The sequence below is a fragment of the Mustelus asterias genome, chromosome 15 (genome assembly GCF_964213995.1).
Source record: "Mustelus asterias chromosome 15, sMusAst1.hap1.1, whole genome shotgun sequence".
In the NCBI taxonomy this organism is placed as follows: domain Eukaryota; kingdom Metazoa; phylum Chordata; class Chondrichthyes; order Carcharhiniformes; family Triakidae; genus Mustelus; species Mustelus asterias.
In genome coordinates this window covers 1,752,499-1,778,871 of record NC_135815.1, presented here as the reverse complement: position 1 = coordinate 1,778,871, position 26,373 = coordinate 1,752,499, and the positions used below count along the sequence as shown (strand labels likewise).

General features: G+C 47.6%; 2 protein-coding genes across 5 annotated transcripts in view; both read left to right on the top strand.

Moving 5' to 3' along the window:
* The window catches only part of LOC144504254 (uncharacterized), a 450,031-nt gene that overhangs the window by 168,867 nt on the left and 254,791 nt on the right, over positions 1-26,373 (top strand). The window lies entirely within an intron of this gene.
* The window catches only part of LOC144504251 (protein-tyrosine kinase 2-beta-like), a 144,083-nt gene that overhangs the window by 66,218 nt on the left and 51,492 nt on the right, over positions 1-26,373 (top strand). For all 4 annotated transcript variants that reach the window (XM_078229337.1, XM_078229336.1, XM_078229334.1 and 1 more), the window contains exons 5-13: positions 4,750-4,829; positions 6,461-6,523; positions 7,047-7,101; positions 13,674-13,814; positions 15,731-15,802; positions 16,364-16,468; positions 18,302-18,419; positions 19,688-19,715; positions 24,936-24,997. In XM_078229337.1, the coding sequence (XP_078085463.1) occupies positions 4,750-4,829; positions 6,461-6,523; positions 7,047-7,101; positions 13,674-13,814; positions 15,731-15,802; positions 16,364-16,468; positions 18,302-18,419; positions 19,688-19,715; positions 24,936-24,997 (724 nt within the window). The remainder of the gene's footprint in view (positions 1-4,749; positions 4,830-6,460; positions 6,524-7,046; positions 7,102-13,673; positions 13,815-15,730; positions 15,803-16,363; positions 16,469-18,301; positions 18,420-19,687; positions 19,716-24,935; positions 24,998-26,373) is intronic.

Below are 26,373 nucleotides of genomic sequence, written 5' to 3'. Positions count from 1 at the left end.
GTGGTGGGATTCGAACCCGGGCCTTCACAGCCTTATCCTGGGTCTCTGGATTACTAGTCCAGTGACAATACCACGACATCACTGCCTCCCCTGTCACAGGTCAGTGAGGTGCAGTCAGTAAAACTGGTTGAACCGTCACTGCTGTTGGCTGGGTCACATTGCTGTCCACAGAGGTACAACCACTACCCAGACACTACCCAGACACTACCCAGACACTACCCAGACACTACCCAGAAGGAATCTAACAACACCAGGTTAAAGTCCAACAGGTTTATTTGGTAGCAAACGCCACTAGTACAAGCTAGTACACACTAGTACACACAGTAGCAAAGCTAGTGGCATTTGCTACCAAATAAACCTGTTGGACTTTAGCCTGGTGTTGTTAGACTCCTTACACAGTAATAACCCAGGAACATCACACCCTGAGTACTACACACAGTATTAACCCAGAGACTGTCACACGCTGAGTATTGCAGAGTCATAAAGGTTTACAGCATGGAAACAGGCCCTTCGGCCCAACTTGTCCATGCCGCCCTTTTTTTTTTAAACCCCTAGCTAATCCCAATTGCCCGCATTTGGCCCATATCCCTCTATACCTATCTTACCCATGTAACTATCTAAACACTTTTTAAAAGACAAAACTGTAGCTGCCTCTACTACTACCTCTGGCAGCTTGTTCCCGACACTCACCACCCTCTGTGTGAAGACATTGCCCCTCTGGACACTTTTGTATCTCTCCCCTCTCACCTTAAACCTGTGCCCTCTTGTTTTTGACTTCCCTACCTTTGGGAAAAGATATTGACTATCTAGCTGATCTGTGCCCCTCATTATTTTATAGACCTCTATAAGGTCACCCCTCAGCCTCCTACGCTCCAGAGAAAAAAGTCCCAGTCTATTCTTATAACTCAGTCCATCAAGTCCCGGCAGCATCCGAGTAAATCTTTTCTGCGCTCTTTCGAGTTTAATAATATCCTTTCTATAATAGGGTGACCAGAATTGCACACAGTATTCCAAGTGTGGCCTTACCAATGTCTTGTACAACTTCAACAAGACGTCCCAACTCCTGTATTCAATGTTCTGACCGATGAAACCAAGCATGCCGAGTGCCTTCTTCACCACCCTGTCCACCTGTGACTCCACTTTCAAGGAGTTATGAACATGTACCCCGAGATCTCTTTGTTCTGTAACTCTCCCCAACGCCCTACCATTAACTGGGTAAGTCCTGCCCTGGTTCAATCTACCAAAATGCATTACCTTGCATTTGAAAAACAACTCTCTACAACCACAGAAGCCAATTTTATATCCATTTAGATACCTCACCCTGGATCCCGTGAGATTTACTCACAGTAATAACCCAGAGACTGTCACACGCTGAGTACTACACACAGCATTAACCCAGAGACTGTCACACCCTGAGTAATCATAGAATCATAGAAACCCTACAGTACAGAAAGAGGCCATTCGGCCCATCGAGTCTGCACCAACCACAATCCCACCCAGGCCCTACCCCCATATCCCTACATATTTTACCCACTAATCCCTCTAATCTACGCATCCCAGGACACTAAGGGGCAATTTTAGCATGGCCAATCAACCTAACCCGCACATCTTTGGACTGTGGGAGGAAACCGGAGCACCCGGAGGAAACCCACGCAGACACGAGGAGAATGTGCAAACTCCACACAGACAGTGACCCGAGCCGGGATTCGAACCCAGGTCCCTGGAGCTGTGAAGCAGCAGTGCTAACCACTGTGCTACCTGCCACTCAGTCCCTGCCGAGGTTACGTGTGGAAGTTTCTGGAATCCAGTTTGAAACAACAGCTTTCGGGTTCAGGAACCTGTAGGTACCGGCAGTCACTCCCTTTGTTCTTCGGACCCTGGGTTTAGGGGGTCTCTGGGTTTGAGGCTAGGAGGACAGATGAAGGGGTGATTACCATTGGAGGGCTGGTGGAAGCTTGTCTTCTGATTTTGTTATTTCTCCTTGACTGAGGTGCCAGGCAATGACTGGCATCTACTGCTTTGGTCTAGAGCCTGTTGTAGGGGAGCAGTCGATATTCAATCACTAACAGACTGCGCGTCTGCACTAACTGAACTGTCTGATAAATTAAGAAACAAGATAAAAGTTACTCAACTTCAGTTTTGACCCTTAAAAAGAGATGAGATGGCCCCTAGAACCACTAAACAATTACTGTTCAGGAAGAGACCATTCAGCTCATTGGGTGGCCTAAATAGAGAAAGAAGTAACTAGCCACTCATTTGAATTCTATTTTCCAGCACCTCGCAGGTTCCCATGTTTAAGGTGCCGATCCAGGTACCTTTTAAATGAGTTGAGTGTTTCAGCTTCAATCACCAACTCAGGCAGTGAATTCCAGACACCCACCACCCTCTGGATGAGAAAGGTTTTCCTCAGGTTCCATCTTATCCTTTTACCATGACCCCTCAGCTGGGGGGAAATACATCTGTCCTGTCGACCCTATCTCGGTCCCTCATAATTCTGTACACCACAATTAGGTCACCCCTTAACCTCCTCTGTCCTCAGGAAAACAACTCTAGATTATCCAGTCTCTCCTTGTTGCTGCAAGTCTCAAGGCCCGGCAACATTCTTGTAAATCTGCTCCACACTCTCTCCAGAGCAATGATGTCCTTCCTGTAATGTGGTGACCAGAACTGTACACAGAACTCCAGCTGTGGCCTAACCAGCATTTTATACAGTTCCATCATTACATCCCTGCTTTTGTATACCTCACCCAATAAAGGAAAACATTTCATCGGCCTTCTTATTCACCTTGTCCACCTGTCCTGTCACCTTTAACAACCTGTGGTTATGCACTGTACAATAAAAAAAAACTCCAGAAGTCGGCTGTGAAGGAACCGTGAAAATAATCAATAACCACAAGCCTGTCATGAACGCAACAGATCCCAACCAGGACTAAAAGGTTAATGGACCCACTCGGGGTCTTGCTTTATACAGGACTCGGTACGTGAGCTCCACCTGGTGGTGTGATTACCAATCCCCGGGAAGCTCACATTCAATGAGCCCAATTGGGAGGTCAGTTACTGATTCTCCATCCAGGTCATGGGGTCATCACACACTCCTCAACCCCTCTCGATATCTGCCCGTTTATTGGATATTTCTTGCTTATTTTTATCTCCCACCTCAACCAGACCATTAATATCGTTCTGGAGTTGACAGCTATCCTCTTCATTATCAACTACACCGACCTTCTTTGTCTCTTCTGCAAATTTCCCAACCATGCCTCTCACATTTAAGTTTAAATCATTAATATAAACAACAAACAGCAAGGACCCCAACACTGAGCCCTGGGGAACACCATCGGAAACTGTTTCCCATTCACAAAATCATCAATCGACTGTCACCATTTGATTCCTGTCATTGAGTCAACTTTGGATCCAATCTGCCACCTCCTCCTGTATCCCAAAAGATCTCACTGTTCTGACCAATCTTACTGAAATCCATGTAGACAACATCCACTGCACTGGACCCTCATCTATCCTCCTTGTTACTGCCTCAAAAAATTCTATTACGTTAGTAAGATGCAATCTTCCTCTGATAAAACCAGGCTGACTATCCCTGATAAATCTGTGCCTTTCCAAGGGACACTTTATCCTGGTTCTCAGAATTGTTTCCAATAATTTTTCCATATCCTCTCTTTGTTTTCCTAATTAGGGGCGGCACGGTGGCACAGTGGCACAGTGGTTGGCACTGCCTCACAGCGCCAGGGATCCGGGTTTGATTCCCGGCTTGGGTCACTGTCTGTGTGGAGTTTGCAAGTCCTCCCCGTGTCTGCGTGGTTTCCTCCGGGTGCTCCGGTTTCCTCCCACAGCCCAAAGATGTGTAGATTAGGTTGATTGGCCATGCTAAATTAGCCCTAGTGTCAGGGGATTAGCAGGGTAAATATGTGGGGTTGCGGGAATGAGGCCTGTGTGGGATTGTGGTCAGTGCAGACTCGATGGGCCGAATGGCCTCCTGCAGTATAGGGATACTATGAATTTCTGTTTTTCCTTCACCCCTGTACTTTCTACACTCCTCTAGACTTTCTACACTATTCAGTTTTTTGTGACTGTCATTAGCTTTCTTTTTTACTTTGCCTTATGCTGTGCGCTTCTGGATAACTGGGGGCTCTGGATTTGGCAATCCCTCCCGTTTTCTTTGTGGGGACATGTTTGCACTGTGCCTGTAGAATTCCTCCTTGGAATGCCTCCTCCTGCTTTGACACCATTTTTCTTCTAATAACTGTGTGCAGTCCACTCTCGCCAGCTCATCTTAGCTTTGACAAATGTGTCTGGCTCCAGTTTAGAATGTTTACTGTGTTCTATCTTTGTCCTGTTCCATAATGATGCTGAATCAAACGCTATTCTGGTGGTTATCTCTGAAATAGTCGCCCATTGCTCATTCATCCACTTGTCCAGCTTCATTCCCTAAAACTAAATCTAGAATTGAACCCCCCTCTCACTCAGCTTGTGACATGTTGGCTGGAAAGGTTCTTGTGAAAGGTGTTCAGGAATGTTGTGCCCTCTGTGCCTTTCACACTGTTTGTTTCCCAATCGATATCAGAGTGTTTGAATTCCCCAATGATTACAGACCCATTGTTTTACACTCACAAATCTCTCGGCATATTTGTTCTTCTTTCCACTATTTGGAGGTCTGTAGTACAGTCCGAGCAGTGGTCAGGACAGTCCTGTTTAATGACATTTCGGAGAGTGTAATGAATCTAATTGTCCGCGCAGGTACGCAGTGACTACATGGAGGAAGTTGCTGCTCAAGTGGATCAGGAAACAGCCTTGAAGCTTGGCTGCCTCGAGATCAGGTAACGTTCCATTTCTGGAAACCCTGCTGATCCTTTCTGTCTCCGGCCTAGAGTTCGGTGGAACGGCACCCTGGAGATTCACTTTCTGCAAACTACAATATCGCCTGCGATCCCAGATCGAGGCCTTGTCTGGATTGTCCGGCCGTTAATACTCAATGGGAGGGTGCAAGATTAACCACCTAACCCTGAAAACTTCAAAACACAAATCATCAATAGCGCGTGGGAGTGATGGAAAGAGGGAAGGGAGAGGCTTGGGAAACTCTCATCCAAAGGGAAGGATGAGAATTTTAAATTCAAGGTGCTGATTGATGGGGAAGCGATGGGCTAGTGGTATTATCACCAAATTATTAATCCAGAAACTCAGCTAATGTTCTGGGGACCTGGGTTCGAATCCCACCACGGCAGATGGTGGAATTTGAATTCACTAAAAACTATCTGGAATCTGAATTAGGAATCTATTGATTACGATGAAACCATTGTCAATTGTCAGAAAAACCCATCTGGTTCACTAATGTCCTTTAGGGAAGGAAATCTGCCATCCTTACCCCAGTCTGGCCTACATGTAACTCCAGAACCACAGCATTGTGGCTGACTCTCAACTGCTCTCGGGCAACGAGGGATGGGCAATAAATGCTGGCCCAGCCACGAATGTCCCACGAATGAATAAAAAAATGTTCTGGCCAGTGAGCTGTGAGGACTGGGAATTTGGGTGAGTTTTGGGTGAAATCAGGTTCACAACAGAAACAAAAGCTGGAAAAAAAGGAATGTCAGAGTTATCTCAGATAGATTTTTAATCAGGACGGGAGTTCAGGATTATGTCACATCAATCATGATGCCTGAATGATGGAGCAGTCAATGGGCCGAATGGCTTACTTCTGCTCCCACGTCTTATTGTATCAGTTAGAGTTCAAGAGTGCATTAGGAGAATATAATCCAGCTCCCTCTCACTGTCACTCAGTAACCCCTCTCCCCCCAGCACCCTGTGTTACTGACTGTATATGTACTGATGTTAATCCAGCTCCCTCACACTGTCACTTAGCAACCTCTCTCCTCCAGCATCCTCTGTTACTGACTGTATCTCTACTGATGTTAATCCAGCTCCCTCACACTGTCACTCAGTAACCCCTCTCCCCCAGCACCCTGTGTTACTGACTGTTTCTGTACTGATGTTAATCCAGCTCCCTCACACTGTCACTCAGTAACCTGCTCTTCCCCAGCACCCTGTGTTACTGACTGTATCTGTACTGATGTTAATCCAGCTCTCTCACACTGTTACTCAGTAACCCCTCTCCCCCAGCACCCTGTGTTACTGACTGTATCTCGACTGATGTTAATCCAGCTCCCTCACACTGTCACTCAGTAACCCCTCCCCCCCAGCATCCTGTGTTACTGACTGTTTCTGTACTGATGTTAATCCAGCTCCCTCACACTGTCACTCAGTAATCCCTCTCCCCCAACACCCTGTGTTACTGACTGTATCTGCACTGATAATTCAGCTCCCTCACACTATTGGATCCAATTGGCACTTGTCTTCCAAATTCTGCTTAAATTCAGCATATTTCTCTATAATTTGTGAATTGTGGATGATCTGGTGAATGGTGTGTGTTAATAGTGTCTCCTTTTCCTATCAGGAGGTTTTACAAGGATATTCAGCCAAAGGCTTTGGAGAAGAAATCTAATTTTGAATTGCTGGAGTAAGTGTTCTCATGGTTTTATTTCCTGTTTGGATGTTGTGATGAAGTGAGTTTTTCACATCTGGAGCGTTTTGTGTTTGGTTAGAGTTTATCTCGACTTCGAATTAACATCTGGAGAGGTGAATTCGGAGAGTACGTGCGCTGGACAATTAGGTTGTGATTTTCCCTGAATACGTCAACCACAAAGTTCTGTGATTCTTTCGCTGGAACATAACGGCAATATATTTATAACTGACGACCAGCAGAGGCTGGTCCAGATGTTACAGGGAGACCAGCAGGATCTGTGCCCTGGCCCAGATGTTACAGGGAAACCAGCAGGATCTGTGTCCTGGTCCAGATGTTTTCTTTCACACTTCCCCGGGCTATGGGATCAGTCAGGCTCCTTCATTCCGTTGGTTTGAGACCTGCTACTTTGATGTGTTATTCTGCTGTGGAAACCTGCGCTTGTCCTTTGAGATTGACCCCTATGAGGCGATGACTATTTGACACCACACTCGCTGAGATGTTTGTCTTTACTTTGAAGGAAGGACGTTGGTCTCGATCTATTCTTTCCTAAACAGCTACAGGAAAGTATGAAGGTAAGAATAATCACTAATTAATTATTTACTCTCCCAGTTGTGACTATTAGTTAAAGGGAGATGTGATTGAGAATTTTAAGATATTAAGGGAAGTAGAGAGGGTGGATCGAGAGAAACCATTCCTGCTGGCTTGGAGGATGGTGGGGGGGGAGTCTAGGATTTTCTTTCTGCAAATGGCAATGGATGGCAAATTATGCCCTGGTCCTGGTCGGGGGTTGAGGGGTGACCTGATAGAAGTCTACAAGATTATGAGGGGTATAGACAGAGTGGATAGTCAGAAGCTTTTTCCCAGGGTGGAAGAGTCAATTACTCGGGGGCATAGGTTTCAGGTGCAAGGGGCAAGGTTTAAAGGAGATGTACGAGGCAGATTTTTTACACAGAGAGTAGTGGGTGCCTGGAACTCGTTGCCGGGGAGGTAGTGGAAGCGGATACGGTAGTGATTTTTAAGGGGCGTCTTAACAAGTACATGAATAGGATGGGAATAGAGGGATACGGTCCCCGGAAGGATAGGGGGTTTTAGTTAAGTCGGGCAGCATGATCGGTGCAGGCTTGGAGGGCCGAAAAGCCTGTTCCTGTGCTGTAATTTTCTTTGTTCTTTGTTCTCTGTCGGATTAATGTAAACCAATTGTTTTATGGGGAACTGGTTGGGTAAATTATGTTAATGGTATTGTTAAGATTCCCAGGAAAAGGACATTGTTTAATCAAGCACTTATAAAGAGAGACTGCTGGGACACTGCAAACATTATCAGGAAGCAGATATTAATGTTGCATTCTGTAAATAAACCTATTATCCAGAAAAGGGAGTGTTTGGTTCAGAGGCGGGGAACCTTTTTTTGATTGAAGGTCATTCACACGAGACAAAATCAATCGGGGGCCACACACATAAAAACAACGGAATTTATATTCTTTACAGAGAATACGGAAACCCAAATGCTCTTGCCCTTTAATGAACTCTGTAGTGTTTGCTGACACAGATGATGTTGCTACTCGGTACCCACTTTTCCAAATTTGCAATCTGACATGGCAGGTGGTTCTTTCAGTAAGAAGTTTAACAACACCAGGTTAAAGTCCAACAGGTTTATTTGGTAGCAAAAGCCAAATACCAAATAAACCTGTTGGACTTTAACCTGGTGTTGTTAAACTTCTTAATGTGTTTACCCCAGTCCAACGCCGGCATCTCCACATCAGGTGGTTCTTTGCCAGGGAAAGTTTTGACCAATACTGCTCACAGTGATCTGTAGTTCCAAACAGCAACGCAAATCAATCACACCAGTTTGACTTCCACCTCCACAAGAAGTAATCCTTTGTCAAGTTTTCATCAAAAACCCAACACTCGGCATCAATGTTTCCTCTTTGTGTGTCTGAGACAGAGTGCTGCTTTCAAATCAAACTGTGAGAACAGCCCGTGCAGCAAAACACCAAGCACGTTTATCGTGTGAGAACAGAGGATTCCAGACAAGATATCAGGACAGTACAGCCGGGAGGAAGTGGGAAATTTAAGAAATTCCACCAAAGAATAATATTCTGTAATGAGGATTGTTGAATTCAGTGAGCAGACTCTTCGCAAACTTCCCAGTGAATTTTGCATTAATCTCAGTCCTCCTGATCTTTGCTCTGTCAAAGGAAAATACAGCTCACCATCTATCTGCCTTCTACAACGACACAGAAATTAGCCATTCATTTTCAATATCTCCTCACGTCCCAGTTGTGCTGTTTGGGAGAAGAGCAGTCAGCAAATAAACCCAGTTCCACCAAGCTGAGCTTGTCTGGAGAGTGGGAGCTGGGTGTGGAGTGTGTGCAGAATGGTGAAATTCCTCACCAACTGGGGCTTGGCGCTGTGTTACCTTCAACCCACCCAGAGTCTGGAGCATCTGCCCATTCCAGCTTTCACACTGGCGTTCTCCTCCTCCATCTTCAAGATTCAAGAATTAAAATAAAAAACATGGGGTGGTTGGTCTGCACCCTGGGAGCTCTCCGTAGATGGGCTGGGAAGCCTGAGGTCTAAAATGGCGGAGACATATTCATCATAGGCACACGATGCTTTCGTGAAAAAGATCACCTGGGTCGGCCGCAGGCCGGGTAAAGAAGTGCAGTAGGCCGTACGCGGCCCCCCTCCCGAGCCTGAGGTTCCCCACCCCGGTCTAGTTTCACACTCCAACAACTGGCCTGCAATCAATGAAACATTTGGAGTTAGATCATGGATGGGTCTGATTGAATGGTTGAACAGGGGCTCAGGGGGATAAATGGCCTCCTCTATTCTGATGTTGTATAGAGTCATAGAGGTTTACAGCATGGAAACAGGCCCTTCAGCCCTACTTGTCCATGCCACCCTTTTTTTAACCACTAAGCTAGTCCCAATTGCCCGTGTTTGGCCCATATCCCTCTATATCCATCATACCCATGTAACTGTCTAAACGCTTTTTAAAAGACAGAATTGTACCCGCCTCTACTACTGCCTCTGGCAGCTTGTTCCAGACACCCATCACCCATGTGTGAAATCTGTTAGTTTTTCCTGCCTGTGTTTTGTTCCAGCTCTGGAGCAATCCCACCTTCAACAGACGCTCAGTCTTAACCAGCTTGTTTTTGGGATGTGCGTACTGGTGGGATCTCCATCCTGAAATTGCCCTGGAGAAGGTGGTGTTGGGATTGTAGCTCTTTCATTCTGAGTATTTTTACTCGATGTTTGGTGCTGGGTTGTGGAGAACTCCCAGCTTTCAGATATGAGCTGAGATAAATCTCAAAACTGTACAGCAAGATAGTGTTGCTGAAAGTGTTTCCAGCTTGTCTGCTTGTTCTGTCTGTCTGATTGCCTGACTGGGTTTGATATTTTCTCTAAGAGTTTTTAATCGCCCTAATTGTGCTGTTGTTATCCTGTGTGCTGTGCTCTGCAGTGCTGTGCTGCGCTGCATCCTCTGCTGCCCTGCCTCCTGTCCCGTGTTGCCTGCTGTGCTGCATCTTTTCAGCAATATTCATACTGACTTTAGGATCATTCTTTTCCCTGGAGAATATCACTGGGATGAGCATATCGTTCACACAAAGCAACCTTTATTATTCCTGCAACTGATACCAACAATATGGTATTTATTTAACATCTTTAACACAGAGACTATGTCCCAGCTGCTTCACAAGCTGCTGTTACGATCCCGGGCTAAACCCTGAAGCTACATGATGAAGCCAGACAAGACCCCAACAATTTTTCTATTTTGGTATAAGCGTGAGGATAGTATGCTTTGCTCCAGGAGTGATCCCACTGACAAATTAGGGATCTTTTACAGTAAACAAACATTATTCAATAACACAGTTTAAATATAACTCTAATAAATGAAGCAGCTTAACTATTAAAAAGTATTTTAAAATGAAAAGGAATAACTCTAATTTCTAACTTATTGCTGTTTCAGTTCCAAATAAGCAACATCCTCTTACAGACCTAAATTCCACTTTAAATACAGTTCGCAACCATACATATACTTGCTAAAAGGAGTATACACAGTTTCAAAGGTTTCAGAGAGATTCTGATTTTCAGAGCAGGTTGCAGACCTCTGTCTTTAACAAACCCCAGCCAAAACTGAAAACTGTTTTTCTCTGCTATAAACCCAGTTCTTCCCATTAACCACATTATCCCATGACCCTGTCAATCAAACTAATCAAAAGCCCAGGGGAAATCTTTATCTATAAACAAAAATCCATTAGCTGTGTCCTAAGTAAATACTGTAAAGCTAAAATGAGGAATTATCCTGCTTTCCCAGCATCTGAGCTGCATTCCCCCCAGACATACCGACTACCTATAGAAAAAAACTGAATTTAAAAATATTCCCCTAAAACATAAAATATACCAATAGCATACTATCATCACAATGCCATCAGCAAAAAGCAGGATGTTGGGATAAATAAGTGATCGGAAAGGATTATTGGAAGCTCAGTCAGGCATAGATAGGGTGAACGGTGGGAAGCTTTTTCCCAGATCGGTGGTGATGTTCACGAGGGGTCATAGGTTCAAGGTGAGGTGGGGGGAGGTTTAACACGGATATCAGAAGGACGTATTTTACCCAGAGGGTGGTGGAGGCCTGGAATGCGCTGCCGGGCAAGGTGGTGGAGGCGGACACACTGGGAACGTTTAAGACTTATCTAGATAGCCACATGAACGGAGTGGGAATGGAGGGATACAAAAGAATGGTCTAGTTTGGACCAGGGAGCGGCGTGGGCTTGGAGGGCCAAAGGGCCCGTTCCTGTGCTGTATTGTTCTTTGTTCTTTGTTCAGTCAACAAAATGAAGTTAAAGAAACAGTTTCAGGGAAGTCTAGAGTGAGGGTTTGAGGGATGGAGTGTCTGCTTTCGAGAGCTGAAAGCACAGTCAACAATGGTGCAGTCAAAGAGCTGGGGGATGCACAAGAGGCCAGAGAATGTACTAGCACCAAATGAGGCCATTCATCCCATTGTGTCTGTGCTAACTGTGAAAGTGCCACCTAATGAATCTCAATCCCTTGTTCTTCCTCTTTTCATGTCTTCATTACTGTGTGTTGTCTTCCTCCAGCAGGTTAAATTGATCTTCGCTCCTTTGACTAACTCCTTAACCACCTGACCTGACATGGTGTCCATTTCTCCCTCAGTAATTTCCCAATATTCCCAGATAGGTGAAAAACCCAGGTTATTCTGTGTATAGTCTTTCTATTATCTGTCTGCTTTCACCCTGCTACCTGTCAGCCTCCGTGAAGATCACAGAAACAGCTGTAAAGAGGCAGGAAAACACCTGTATTCATCCCACGGCCTCACCTGTCTGTAATGTAGGAAACGCAGCAACACTTTGTGCCCACCAAGCTCCCACAAACAGCAATGTATTTTTAAATTCATTTATGGGATGTGGGCGTTGCTGGCTCCCTAAGTGAGGGGAGGGCATTTAAGAGTCAACCACATTGCTGTATCACATCACATGTAGGCCAGACAGGGTAAGGATGGCAGATTTTCTCCCCTAAAGGACACGAGTGAACCAGATGTGTTTTTCCGACAATCGACAAAGATTTTTATTTCCAGATTTTTGATTGAATTCAAATTTCACCATCAGCTGTGGTGGGATTCGAACCCGGGTTCCCAGAGCATTACCCTGGCTCTCTGGATTGCTAGTCCAGTGACAATCCCACTGCATCACCGCCTCCTGTATGAGTGGCACGTGTGCAGAATGAGGATGGTCATGAAGCTGAGGACATTCTGCACGGGGCGGTGGCTGCAACCAGGTGACCACTCGGTTGTCCAAAACTCTGCTTCAGGGATGCTCACAGGTGTGACGTGAAGGCCCTAAACATTGTCCACTGCAGCTGGGAGCCACGAGCTGGTGGGACCTCCTTGGCGTTTACCATGATGCCACTGGCTTCAGCAACTTGGCAACAGTCACCAGTGCCAAAAACAGCAGCCCAGAACATCACATGGTGGCTTCACATGCAGAGGTTGTGGCAGAACCTTCCCATTTGCTGTTTGTTTATCTTTTATCATTGACACAAATGGCCAGATAATCATTGTCCAGGACAACAGGGAGAACCACCTGCTCTTCAGAATAATATCATTGGCTGTTTCATGTCAACTGAGAGAGGGATGGGGTCTCAAACTTACATCTTAAACTGAAACTCAAATTCTGTGATAATGCTGACTCCATAGAATCCAGATTCCTTACAGTGCAGAAAGAAGCCATTCGGCCCATCGAGTTTGCACCAACTCTCCAAAAGGACATCCCACCCAGGCCCTCCCCTTCACCCTTGACCCGTAACCCCTTGTGTTTACCATGGCTAATGCCATCTAACCCGCACATCTTTGCAGTGTGGGAGGAAACCCGCGCAGACATGGGGAGGACGTGCAGACTCCACGCAGTGACGCAAGCCGGGAATCGAACCCAGGTCCCTGGCGCTGTGAGGCAGCAGTGCTAATCACTGTGCCACTGCACCGCCCCAGGTCCCTGGCGCTGTGAGGCAGCAGTGCTAAACACTGTGCCACCGTGCCGCCCCAGGTCCCTGGCGCTGTGAGGCAGTTGTGCTAATCACTGTGCCACTGCGCCGCCCCAGGCCCCTGGCGCTGTGAGGCTAATCACTGTGCCCCGTGCTGCCCCGGGTCCCTGGCCCTGTGAGGCTAATCACTGTGCCCCGTGCCACCCCAGACCCCTGGCCCTGTGAGGCTAATCACTGTGCCACCGCGCCACCCCAGGTCCCTGGCGCTGTGAGGCTAATCACTGTGCCACCGCGCCGCCCCAGGTCCCTGGCGCTGTGAGGCTAATCACTGTGCCCCGTGCCACCCCAGACCCCTGGCCCTGTGAGGCTAATCACTGTGCCCCGTGCCACCCCAGGTCCCTGGCCCTGTGAGGCCGCAGTGCTAACTTCCCTCAGTACAATGGTGAGAATTACACACTGAACAAAGCTTGACTTAGAAAAATTAAGAAGCATTTCGTACAAAACCAGTTCTTTCAATATTTGGAATGACCAGTCAAGGATTTTTGAGTTTTAATATCTCGCTGGAATATCGTGAGATTGCAGCTTGATTGGCTAATTGCTGAAATCAGAGATATCTCCCTTTTCTCTCTCCTCTTCTTCACAGGCCAAGCATTTACGGAAACTAATCCAGCAAACCTTCCTGCAGTTTGGTTATATGAAGGAGGATGAATGTATCTGCAAGTTTTTCGAAATCCTTCGTACTGTCAGAGACTTTGAACAAGAACATTACAAATGTGAACTGGGCGTAAGTTCATTATTAACCACGCTTCTTCAAAAGCTTTCTTTGTGTTGTCACCTTGTGGGAATGAGAGCAATCAGTGTTTAAAATATTGATAAAATCTGACCCCGGTCGGTTTACAAACTTCCCAGTCTTCTCTCACTCTCTCTGCAGGGATTGGGGGCACACTGGCAGAGTGGTTAGCACTGCTGCCTCACATCGTCAGGGTCCCAAGTCAGAATCCCAGCTTCTCCCCCCTCAGTTCCTCTGGTATTTTGTTTTAATTTCATTTGTGGGACATGTGGGCGGCACGGTAGCACAGTGGTTAGCACTGCTGCTTCAAACCTGGTTCGATTCCCGGCTTGGGTCACTGTCTGTGTGGAGTTTGCACATTCTCCTTGTGTCGGCGTGGGTTTCCTCCAGGTGCTCCGGTTTCCTCCCACAGTCCAAAGATGTGCGGGTTAGGTTGATTGGCCATGCTAAAATTGCCCCTTAGTGTCCTGAGATGTGTAGGTTAGAGGGATTAGTGGGTAAAATATGTAGGGATATGGGGGTAGGGCCTGGTTGGGATCGTGGTCGGTGCAGACTCGATGGGCCAAATGGCCTCTTTCTGCACTGTAGGGATTCTATGATGAGCGTCGCTGGTTGACCAGCATTTATTGCCCATCCCTATTTGCCCTTGAAGCGCAGTTGAGAGTCAACCACATTGGCTGTGGCTCTGGAGTCCCACGTAGGCCAGACCAGGTAAGGACGGCAGATTTCCTTCCCCAAAGGACATCAGTGAAGCAGATGGGTGTTTCTGACAATGGGCAATGGTTTCATGGTCACCAGTACGGAGATAGGCTTCAGTTCCAGCTTTATCTTCCTTGTCATTGGAATTTAAATGTTGTGGTGGGACTTGAATCCACATTCCCGGAGCGTTATCCTGGGCCTCTGGATTAACAGCCCAGTGCTGTTACCACGGCAAGAAATGATAAAATAATAAAACAGCAGCCAAATATAAACACAATACCAATACTTAGTAACACAATAACAACTTGCAAAAAGAATGGAGTCCATTCTTCCAGGGTTTTGCCTTTTGGGGGTTTCTCCATAGGGGTTTCACCTCTCGGGGTTATGCCTTGCGAGGTTACAAACAGTACATCTAAATACTTCCAAGGATCTACTCGAGGCTGGACCTTCTGGGGTTACATCTTTCATTCTCTGTCACCCTTACCGTGCTATCCTCCAGCACACACACCCAAACCAATTTCACCCTCTTCAACTTCTAGCCTCCTTCACTGTGAATCCTTAGCCAAGGCTGTGGACAGATATTGATGTCTGAATTGTCGATAAATGTGATTAGTTGATAATTATGCAGCATTGTGATGTTGGTAAATCCCCTGAAACCTAAACCCCTTTCCAGCAGCTACCCTCCTCAAATACAGGAAATCTTTTCCTTTCCTCCCCCCTCTCTCCTCTTCCTCTCCCATTTTTCTTCCTATCCCCTTTTATGTCTCTCTCCCCCCTCCATCTCCGTCTCTCTCCCTTCTTGCACTCCCTCTCCCTCTGCTTCCCGCTTTCCTTCACTCCTTCTCTCCCTAACGCTCTCACTGTTCTCCCTCTCCGTATTCCTAAAGAGATGTTTGGAAAGGTTGCACTGCCCTTTGAACGTTGTGGGCAGGATTTTACGGTCCCGTTCGGGCGAGACCGGAAACCCCCGCCCGAGGTGAATGGAAATTTCCATTGTTGGACCCTTGCCCGTGCCAATTCCGTGATGGGCGAGGTGGTAGGGTCCCGGCCTGTGCCCTGACAGACTTTCCTTCTGATCTCCCGCTCTCCACACTGATATCCTCTTGTGCTTTGTGGAATTGTCTGAAACCCTTCTGTCTGAGTAATTCCTCTTCCAGCTGCCGTGTCCTCCGTTCCGAGCCTGTATCCAATCATTCTTCTTTACCTTTCAGCAAGGGTGGACGATAACGGTGGAACTGGTTATTGGAAGCCATGGAATTGGCCAAGTGATCAATAAAGATGAAGTGAGTAAAGTTACTGAACCATTACGTTCCGAGTCAGAAAACCAACCAGGCCCGGAATGTGATCCTGGCTCACGTTCGCACCTGCTGGGAGGTGGGATTTTCACGGGAATGGGGTCTTAATGACCCCAGGGGTGGGCCGAATGGCCGCCTGCTCCACTGATTCTATGGTTCTCGCTGTCCTGTCACCCTCCAGTCAGCAGATGCTGTTTTGTCCTGATGTCCACTGACAAGGTCCTCGAACCGACACGCAGAGACCCAGAGCAACACCGAGATGGACAGAGGCTGTAAATCCGTATCACAGACAGCAGAGATTCCCTGGATGGAGGAGGGACAGGCTGATCCCATGATATGAATGAGATTTTGTCCTAACTATTTCTATCCAGTTTAGCAGAATTAAAGTAAATTAGTTAGTCAGGGGGACGAGCTGGGGTAAATGCATGGGGTTATGGGGATAAGGCCTGGGTGGGATTGTGGTCGGTGCAGACTCGATGGGCTGAATGGCCTCCTTCTGCACTGTGAGATTCTATGATCAATCTAATTTTACTTTTCAATTCTGAACAGCCTATCAGCTTGGCAGAATTTAACCAAATAAAAAGCATCAACTTTGTCCACTCGGAGGACGAGAAGAAAACTTCACTGCAGCTGGAAATTAAAGGGGCGCCACAGGTACAAACATTTGCGTATCGAGAAATGCTCCTCACACAGCCTGAGTCACTCTGCTAATAGCTGTGTACAATGATCAGTTCTGATCAGCTTGGCCCAGTATCTGTTACTGATGTCTATCTGAGCTGTTTGATTGATTGGTGACGGTGGAGTTAGCTCACTCCTGTCGGAGTGAAGAATGTGCTCATTCTGATCTCAGTTTGAATAAAGGCAGGAGCTGGGTTTTCCAGTGATGTTAACACCTCAACCGTGCTGGGAAGAGGGTTCTATCCGTTCACATTTCAAACATTAGGAGTGTGCAGGATGGGATATTGGAAATCTATCCAATGATAGTGAATGGGAAAGGGATTGAGATGCGCTGTAATGTTCTATGTTGTACAATGGGTATGAACAGGAAAGGCTGAGGTGCATTGGAATACTCAAAGTTTAACTTGTTGAAAGTTATTACAAAGGAAAGGAGTTTGGTCAACGGGGATTATTTGCCATGGAAAAGAGTTCAGTCCACTGTGTCTAAAGAGGGTGACCTGGGGGTCCTTGTGCGTGAGTCGCAAAAACTCAGTCTGCAAGTACAACAGGTGATCAAGAAGGCAAATGGGATGTTGGCATTTATCGCGAGGGGGATAGAGTATAAAAGCAGAGAAGTCTTGCTGCATCTGTACAAGGCATTGGTGAGGCCGCAGCTGGAATACTGTGTGCAGTTTTGGTCCCCTTATTTGCGAAAGGATATATTGACCTTGGAGGGAGTGCAGAGAAGGTTCACCAGGTTGATACCAGAGATGAGGGGTGTTGATTATGAGGAGAGACTGAGCAGATTGGGTTTGTACTCGTTGGAGTTTAGAAGGCTGAGGGGTGATCTTATAGAGGCATATAAGATAATGAAGGGGCTGGATAGGGTAGAGGTGGAGAGATTCTTTCCACTTAGAAAGGAAACCAGAACTAGAGGGCACAGCCTCAAAATAAAGGGGGGTCAGTTTAGGACAGAGTTGAGGAGGAACTTCTTCTCTCAGAGGATGGTGAATCTCTGGAATTCTCTGCCTACTGAAGTGGTGGAGGCTACCTCGTTGAATATGTTTAAGATAGATGGATTTCTGATCAGTAAGGGAATTAGGGGTTAGAGGGATCAGGCGGGTAAGTGGAACTGATTCACTTCAGATCAGCCATGATCTTGTTGAATGGCGGGGCAGGCTCGAGGGGCTAGATGGCCTACTCCTGCTCCTATTTCTTATGTTCTTATGGGATTGTGTCTAGTGAGCTAGTTGTAGCTGATTGAGACACATCATGAACTTCCTGGGCTGCCAGACTCGTGTGCATCCAAACCCTTTTATCTCAATGGCAGCTGATTCTTAACAGCACCAATTTGCATTTATTTTTGTTGTGACGGGCTCTGCTTATTTGGGTGAGAATGGGGGCTGCAGGGCGCGTGAGCTAACTGACCACGGCACCGTGGTACAGGAAGCCATTCCAGCTGGGGGCAGCAACAAGGAATGTAGTGAGTCGGGGACAGTATAGTCAGGGGGATTGACACTGTTCTCTGCAGCAAGGAGGCAGAGCCCAGGCGGCTGTGTTGTCTGCCCGGTGCCTGGGTTCAGGACATCTGCTCCGGGCTGGGGAGGAACCCGCAGTGGGAAGAGGGAGCATCCTGTACCTGAACTATCCTTGTACCGGAATCCCCTCGCAGTAAAGGCCAATGCACTATTTGCCTTCCTAATTGCTTGTTGAGCTTGCGTGCTGACTTTCTGTGTTAAAGATGATTCTTACTCTGTCGCAGTGAATAACTCCAGTAATGGCTACACAATAAGACTTTATTTCTCCTGTGACTTTTCTGTTTCTCTGCAGCCATTAACAATAATAGCCTCATCGCATGCTACCGTGGAAAGCATGGCAGATTTAATCGATGGCTATTGTCGTTTGGAAAATCAAACCACGTCGTCTTTTATCGCAAGGCCAAAGAGAGGTAAAGACAAATGTCAGCAACCCTGTCTGAAAGCTGCGACTACATGCCACACATTCATTATCAATGTTCCATATCAATGTATATTACCCTGTTGTATGATGACTTTCTGAATATTTGCTGGTGTAATGGATTCTTGTGTTAGATTGATCCGCAATATAAAGTGATCACGATCATCACTTTTCCATCTTATTCCTAAAGGGAATTTACACCGTCAGGTGGGAAAAACTCTCCTCTCCTGATTGGCTGTGAGGGTTCTATGTTCTCAATCAGGTTCCTGAGTTCAGAGTTCAAACTGCCCTCATTGGACACTTTGTGCATCATTTAATCCTAATGTGACCAATTGGAAACTGAAGTGATTGGACCAATCATCTGATTTAGCTGCATCAACTCGACAGCTGGTTGGTGGAGAACCTGTGGGGGTGGGCGCCTTGTGGAAATGCCCCCCCCCCCCCCCCCCATGCCCTTTTGCCACTGCACGGAGGGGTTTCCTGTATGTGCTGCTGCTGCACACCTTCCACTACCCTGCCCCCGCCCGTCGCCAGGACGTGTCTTGTTGCCGTCCAGTGGCAGAGGTTCCCAGTGGAGGTCCCTGGATGGAGGAGTTCTCCCCCTTTGACATCGGCGACCTGGTGTGGAGGGTGTTGCACGCAGCAGTCCCACACAGCCACAGATTGCGTTGGTTCACAGACTCCCAAAATACCGGCCTGTTCTTGTGAAGTGCGGGGACTATGTTTACAGAGGTTGTTTCAGACTGCATTCCCTTCTCAATTATTTTAAAAAACCTTTTGTTGCAGTTTTGTTTTGCACTTCAGCCCCACACTCCTGATCTGCGGGCACCAGTGCGGAGGGGGCGTGGGGAAGGGGGAGGACCTCCCCGTGAACCTGCTGCTGGCCTGGCCAAACTCGCCATCAACAGGTCCAGACAGCGGGTGATCCAGGGGGTTGTCTGACCTGACTGTCTGCCCCTGTACTGTGGCTACATTCAGGGCCGGGTGTCCCTGGAGAGGGAGCATGTGGAGTCCACAGGCACCATCCGGACACTCCATGCTCATTGGGCACCGCAGGGGCTGCAGTGCGCCTTTAGTCACCTTTTGGTTTCATGTTGGAAGTTTCATTTGTGCTTTGTTTTTGTTTTGGGTGGTCCCTCGTTAAGGGGATTGCCCTTCTTGCTTTGTCCCTTATTTTATTTAATTTAGTTTAATTGTTTGACTCAAAAGGGTTGGAGAACTCGTTTTGTATTAAATCTGTTGTGACTGTTCTCCCCGCAGATCATGAACTTCCTGGGCTGCCAGACCGGTGTGTATCTAAACCCCTTCACCTCAATGACAGCTGATTCTCAACAACACCAATTTGCATTCATATAGCACCCAAAAGATTGAAAGCCCTTCATAGGATTGTAATCGGATAAAAATTGACACCAAGTCAAGGAACGAGGGACGGTGTTTAGCTAATCCAGCAGCTTTTAAAAATGGGGAGTGATTTCCAGAGCTTAGGGCCAAGGCAACATGTGTACCCTGACGGCTGTGTGCACAGAGAGAGGAACTCCGAGAAGCAGAATGCTGGGCCGGTACTCTGCTGGGGAACGTTAGAGAGAGATCGGGAAGGGTGACACCATGGAGGGACCAAAATATGGGGAGGGGAACTTTCAAACCAAGGTATTGGTGGAGCAGGAGCCAGTGTAGGTCAGACGGCAGGGGGTGATGGGGAAATGAGACTGGGTGCAGGCCAGAGTTCAGGATGATCTCAAGTTTACCGAGGCTGTGGGGTGTGGAAAATTGGATGAGGGGGTGCTGGAATATTCCATCCTGAACAAAGGCACTGATAAAGGATTCAACAGCAAATGAGTTTGGAGAATTGATTCAAATAACTTTCGATGTCTTTGCACCAGAGTTTGATTGGTTCTGAGATCACAGATAGTCTGTGCCCAGGCTGCGGTCTGTCCCGCCCAGTCTGAGATGTCTTAAGTTTTCCCAGGGGAGAGAACTGGGTTCTGCTGTTAATTCTCGGGTCAAGTGGGTGAGGTCTGTCCAAGTTCAATGCTGTTCTGACGTGTGAACATCCTGAAATTGAAATGCTCATTTTATCGTGACTGTTTGCAAACCGACAGCCAGGAAGATAACACAGCCATTAACCATCCAGACATAGAAAATAGGAGTGGGGACAGGCTCACAGGACTGGCCATTCAGCCCATCGAGCCTGCTCTGCCATTCATTATGATCATGGCTGATCATTCAACTCAACAGCCTGATCCCCCCTTCCCCCTGCCTCCCCTCTCCGTATCCTTTGATCCCCGTCACCCTAAGAGCGATATCTAACTGCTTCTTGAAAACAGTCAATGTTTTGGCCTCAACTACTTTCTGTGCTGGTAAATTCCACAGGCTGACCACTCTCTGGGTGAAGAAATGTCTCCTCACTCAGTTCTAAATGGTCTACACTGAATCCTCAAACTGTGATTCCTGGTTCCGGACTCCCCCACCATCAGGAACATCCTATCTGCATCTACGCTGTCTAGTCCTGTTAGAATTTTATACTTTTCTATGAAATCTTCCATCATTCTTCTGAATTACAGTGAATACAATCCTAACCGACTTAGTATCTCCTCATATGTCAGTCCCGCAAGTCCAGGAATTAGCCTGGTAAACTTTCTCTGCACTCCATCTACAGCAAGAACATCCTTCCTCAAATAAGGAGACACAATATTCCTGGTGTGGCCTCATCAAGGCCCTGTATAATTGCAACAACACATCCCTGCTCCTGTACTCGAATCGTCTCGCTATGAAGGCCAATATACGATTTACCTTCTTTACCGCCTGCTGTACCTGCATGCTTGCCTTCAGCGATTGGTGCACAAGGAGACCCAGGTCCCGCTGCATAAAGGACAAAGCAGCCCACTTGATTGGCACCACATCCACAAACATTCACTCCCTCCACCATCTGAAACCAAGATCAAGCTATCCCACTCCCTATCATCCTGGTGTGCTCCATGTGCCTATCCAATAACCGCTTAAATGTTCCTAAAGTGTCTGACTCCACTATCACTGCAAGCAGTCCATTCCACACCCCAACCACTCTCTGCGTAAAGAACCTACCTCTGATATCCTTCCTATATCTCCCACCACGAACCCTATAGTTATGCCCCCTTGTAATAGCTCCATCCACCCGAGGAAATAGTCTTTGAACGTTCACTCTATCTATCCCCTTCATCATTTTATAAACCTCTATTAAGTCTCCCCTCAACCTCCTCCGCTCCAGAGAGAACAGCCCGAGCTCCCTCAACCTTTCCTCATAAGACCCACGATGCTGTGCCGAGCTTTATCTGAAACCAAGATCAAGCTATCCCACTCCCTATCATCCTGGTGTGCTCCATGTGCCTATCCAATAACCGCTTAAATGTTCCTAAAGTGTCTGACTCCACTATCACTGCAAGCAGTCCATTCCACACCCCAACCACTCTCTGCGTAAAGAACCTACCTCTGATATCCTTCCTATATCTCCCACCATGAACCCTATAGTTATGCCCCCTTGTAATAGCTCCATCCACCCGAGGAAATAGTCTTTGAACGTTCACTCTATCTATCCCCTTCATCATTTTATAAACCTCTATTAAGTCTCCCCTCAACCTCCTCCGCTCCAGAGAGAACAGCCCGAGCTCCCTCAACCTTTCCTCATAAGACCTACCCTCCAAACCAGGCAGCATCCTGGTAAATCTCCTCTGCACTCTTTCCAGCGCTTCCACATCCTTCTTATAGTGAGGTGACCAGAACTGCACACAATATTCCAAATGTGGTCTCACCAAGGTCCTGTACAGTTGCAGCATAACCCCACGGCTCTTAAACTCCAACCCCCTGTTAATAAAAGCTAACTCACTATAGGCCTTCTTCACAGCTCTATCCATTTGAGTGGCAACCTTCAGAGATCTGTGGGTATGGACCCCAAGATCTCTCTGTTCCTCCACAGTCTTCAGAACCCTACCTTTGACCCTGTAATCCACATTTAAATTAGTCCTACCAAAATGAATCACCTCACATTTATCAGGGTTAAACTCCATTTGCCATTTTTCAGCCCAGCTTTGCATCCTATCTATGTCTCTTTGCAGCCTACAACAGCCCTCCACCTCATCCACTACTCCACCACTCTTGGTGTCATCAGCAAATTTACTGATCCACCCTTCAGCCCCCTCCTCTAAGTCATTAATAAAAATCACAAAGAGCAGAGGACCAAGCACTGATCCCTGCGGCACACCGCTAGCAACCTGCCTCCAGTCCTCCTGGGATGATTGGAGCCGGTATCTTTGTGAGTCCGGTATTCCATGGTTCCTGCCCTGTGACTGGTGCTCTGAGCTGTGTGGTTCTGTTCACCCTGTCTGCCTGACCCCCTGTGCTGGATTCTGTGATGTGATGAATCTTCTGTGTGACGCAGGGTGACAGGATGTAAGAGAATATCTCAGCACAACACCGAGAGAGAACATCAGGACTCGGAGCCGGGGGAGGCCATTCAGCCCCTCCGACCTGCTCTGCCATTCGATACCATCGTGGCTGATCTTGTCTCAGCCTCACTCCCCGTTCCTGCCCGTATAGGAATGGGGAGAAGGACAGGGTGAATCAGCCTCTGATAAAGGTCTGGATATTAATCCTCCGTCAATAAATGACTGGCGGTGAAGATAATTTCTGTTCAGTGAAATCCCTGTTGGTGACGGGTATATTTCCTGATCTGTACAGTACATCGGAAATACATCCCCTTGTCCCCAATGAAAACACAATATTCCTGACAATTACTCACTTTTAAAACTCCCTCCAAGTGACTCTCTCTCTCTCTTTGTCTCGCTCTCTCTCTCTCTCTTTGTGTCCCTGTCTCTGTCTCTCTCTCTGTCTCTCACTCACTCTCTCTCCCTGCCTCTCTCTCTATGTTTCTCTCTGTCTCTCTGTCTCTCTCTGTCTCTGTCTCTCCGTCTTTGTCTCTCTGTCTCTGTCTCTGTCTCTCTGTCTCTCTTTCTCTCTGTCTCTCTGTCTGTCTCTCTGTCTCTCTCTCTCTCTCACCTGTCTTCCTCTCTCTGTCTCTCTCTCTGTCTCTGTCTTTGTCTCTCTCTGTCTCTCTTTCTGTCTCTGTCTCTCTCTGTCTCTCTCTCTCTGTCTCTCTCTCTCTGTCTCTCTCTCTCTGTCTCTGTCTTTCTCTCTCTGTCTCTCTCTCTGTCTCACTCTCTCTGTCTCTCTCTCTGTCTCCCTCTCTCTGTCTCTCTCTCTGTCTCCATCTCTCTCTCTGTCTCTCTCTCTCCCTCCCTCTCTCTCCCTCTGTCTCTCCCACTGTCTCCCACTGTCTCCCACTGTCTCCCACTGTCTCCCACTGTCTCCCTCTGTCTCTCCCTCTGTCTCTCCCTCTGTCTCTCCCTCTGTCTCTCCCTCCGTCTCTCCCTCCGTCTCTCCCTCCGTCTCTCCCTCCGTCTCTCCCTCCGTCTCTCCCTCCGTCTCTCCCTCCGTCTCTCCCTCCGTCTCTCCCTCCGTCTCTCCCTCCGTCTCTCCCTCCGTCTCTCCCTCCGTCTCTCCCTCCGTCTCTCCCTCCGTCTCTCCCTCCGTCTCTCCCTCCGTCTCTCTCTCCGTCTCTCTCTCCGTCTCTCTCCCTCTGTCTCTCCCTCTGTCTCTCCCTCTGTCTCTCCCTCTGTCTCTCCCTCTGTCTCTCCCTCTGTCTCTCCCTCTATCTCTCCCTCTGTCTCTCTCTCTCTGTCTGTCTCTCTCTCTGTCTGTCTCTCTCTCTGTCTGTCTCTCTCTCTGTCTGTCTCTCTCTCTGTCTCTGTCTCTCTCTCTGTCTCTGTCTCTCTCTCTCTGTCTCTCTCTCTCTCTGTCTCTCTCTCTCTCTGTCTGTCTCTCTCTCTCTCTCTGTCTCTCTCTCTGTCTGTCTCTCTCTCTGTCTGTCTCTCTCTCTGTCTGTCTCTCTCTCTGTCTCTGTCTCTGTCTCTGTCTCTCTCTCTGTCTCTCTCTCTCTCTGTCTCTCTCTCTCTCTGTCTCTCTCTCTCTCTGTCTCTCTCTCTCTCTGTCTCTCTCTCTGTCTCTCTCTCTCTGTCTGTCTCTCTCTCTGTCTCTCTCTCTGTCTCTCTCTCTCTGTCTCTCTCTCTCTGTCTCAATGTCTGTCTCTCTCTCTCTCTCTATCTCTCTGTCTCTCTCTCTCTCTGTCTCTCTGTCTGTCTCTCTCTCTCTGTCTCTCTGTCTGTCTCTCTGTCTCTCTCTCTCTCTCTGTCTCTCTCTCTGTCTCTCTCTCTGTCTCTCTCTCTCTGTCTCTCTCTCTGTCTGTCTCTCTCTCTCTCTCTGTCTCTCTCTCTGTCTCTCTGTCTCTCTCTCTCTCTCTGTCTCTCTCTCTCTCTCTCTGTCTCTCTCTCTCTCTGTCTCTCTCTCTCTCTGTCTCTCTCTCTCTCTGTCTCTCTCTCTCTCTCTCTCTGTCTCTCTCTCTCTCTGTCTCTCTCTCTCTCTCTCTGTCTCTCTCTCTCTCTCTCTGTCTCTCTCTCTCTCTCTGTCTCTCTCTGGTTAGACCCAAGTCTGAAGTGAAAATAGCAGAGGATCCAAGAACGATACCATCACGGTGCAGTATGGGTAAGTGTCACACTCTCTGTTTTATCCTGCGGTATAACTGGGTTCACTCCAGATTGGGGTGACACGGTGGCACAGTGGTTAGCACTGCTGCTTCACAGCACCAGGGACCCGGATTCAATTCCGGCCTCGGGTCACTCTCTGTGCGGAGTTTGCATGTTCTCCCCGTGTCTGCGTGGGTTTCCTCCGGGTGCTCCAGTTTCCCCCCACAGTCCAAAGATGTGCGGGTCAGGTTGATTGGCCGTGGTTAAATTGACCCTTAGTGTCAGGGAGATAGCAGGATAAATACGTGGGGTTACAGGGATAGGATCTGGCTGGGATTGTGGTCGGTGCCGACCCCAATGGGCCGAATGGCCTGCAGGATTCTACGAATTGAAATGTGCTGGTGTTATCCATACACCTGCTGCCCTCTGGTGGGAATGAGAGAGAATCACAAGCGGCCGAGTTAAACTGGAACTTGGCAAATTCTTCATTTGTGAAAGGATTGCAGAAATGTTTTAACGCTGGAATCGACAAGACAGAAACTGGATCACATTAATATCAGAAATTCCAGTGGAAATATAACTTGCTATTTACTTCGGGGGCAGCTGTAACAGTGAGACGTGTTAACTCTTAGTTTAAATGAGCTCTTTATAAAGACAGTTTATGGATGGGAGCATTTGTGTCCATCACTTTACTGACTGTCTTTCCTGTTTCTTCAATGATTCAGTGATTTGTCACTTCACTGCCCTGTCCAGGAACCCCTCCTACCTCCTGCTCAATGACGCAGTGCCTCCTGCTGTTTAAAACCCTCTCCTGATGGAAACATTGGGCTGTTTCCTGAAGATCAACTGACACAAGGACTCTGGGAATTGGGACTGGGAGGAGTCAGGCTGTCAAAGGCTGTGTTGGGATGTTTATTGCTGATTGTATACAGGGGGATAGACTGGCCTCTGTGTTTGGGCGGACAAAGAACAAAGAACAATACAGCACAGGAACAGGCCCTTCGGCCCTCCAAGCCCGCGCCGCTCCCCGGTCCAGGATTGAATCCTGAATCCAGGATCCCCGCCCAATTTTCCAGCCTATCTACATACCAATATCCTATCCACCGAGCTGTCCCTCACAGCTACGATGCTTTGTTCATTACAACCTATTAACTCACCCCCACCCCCCCATTCCAGACCATGTGATCTCCAGGGAGAGGCGAAAACCCAGAGTGAAAAACCCCAGGGCCAATATGGGGAAAAGAAAATCTGGGAAATTCCTCTCCGACCCCCCGAGGCGATCGAAACGAGTCCAGGAGATCACAATGGCCCTGATCGGAAAATGCTTCCCAACCCTAGTCATTTCCACTTCCCACGAGAAACAAGGAACAATTAGCCCGCGCCGCTCCCTGGTCT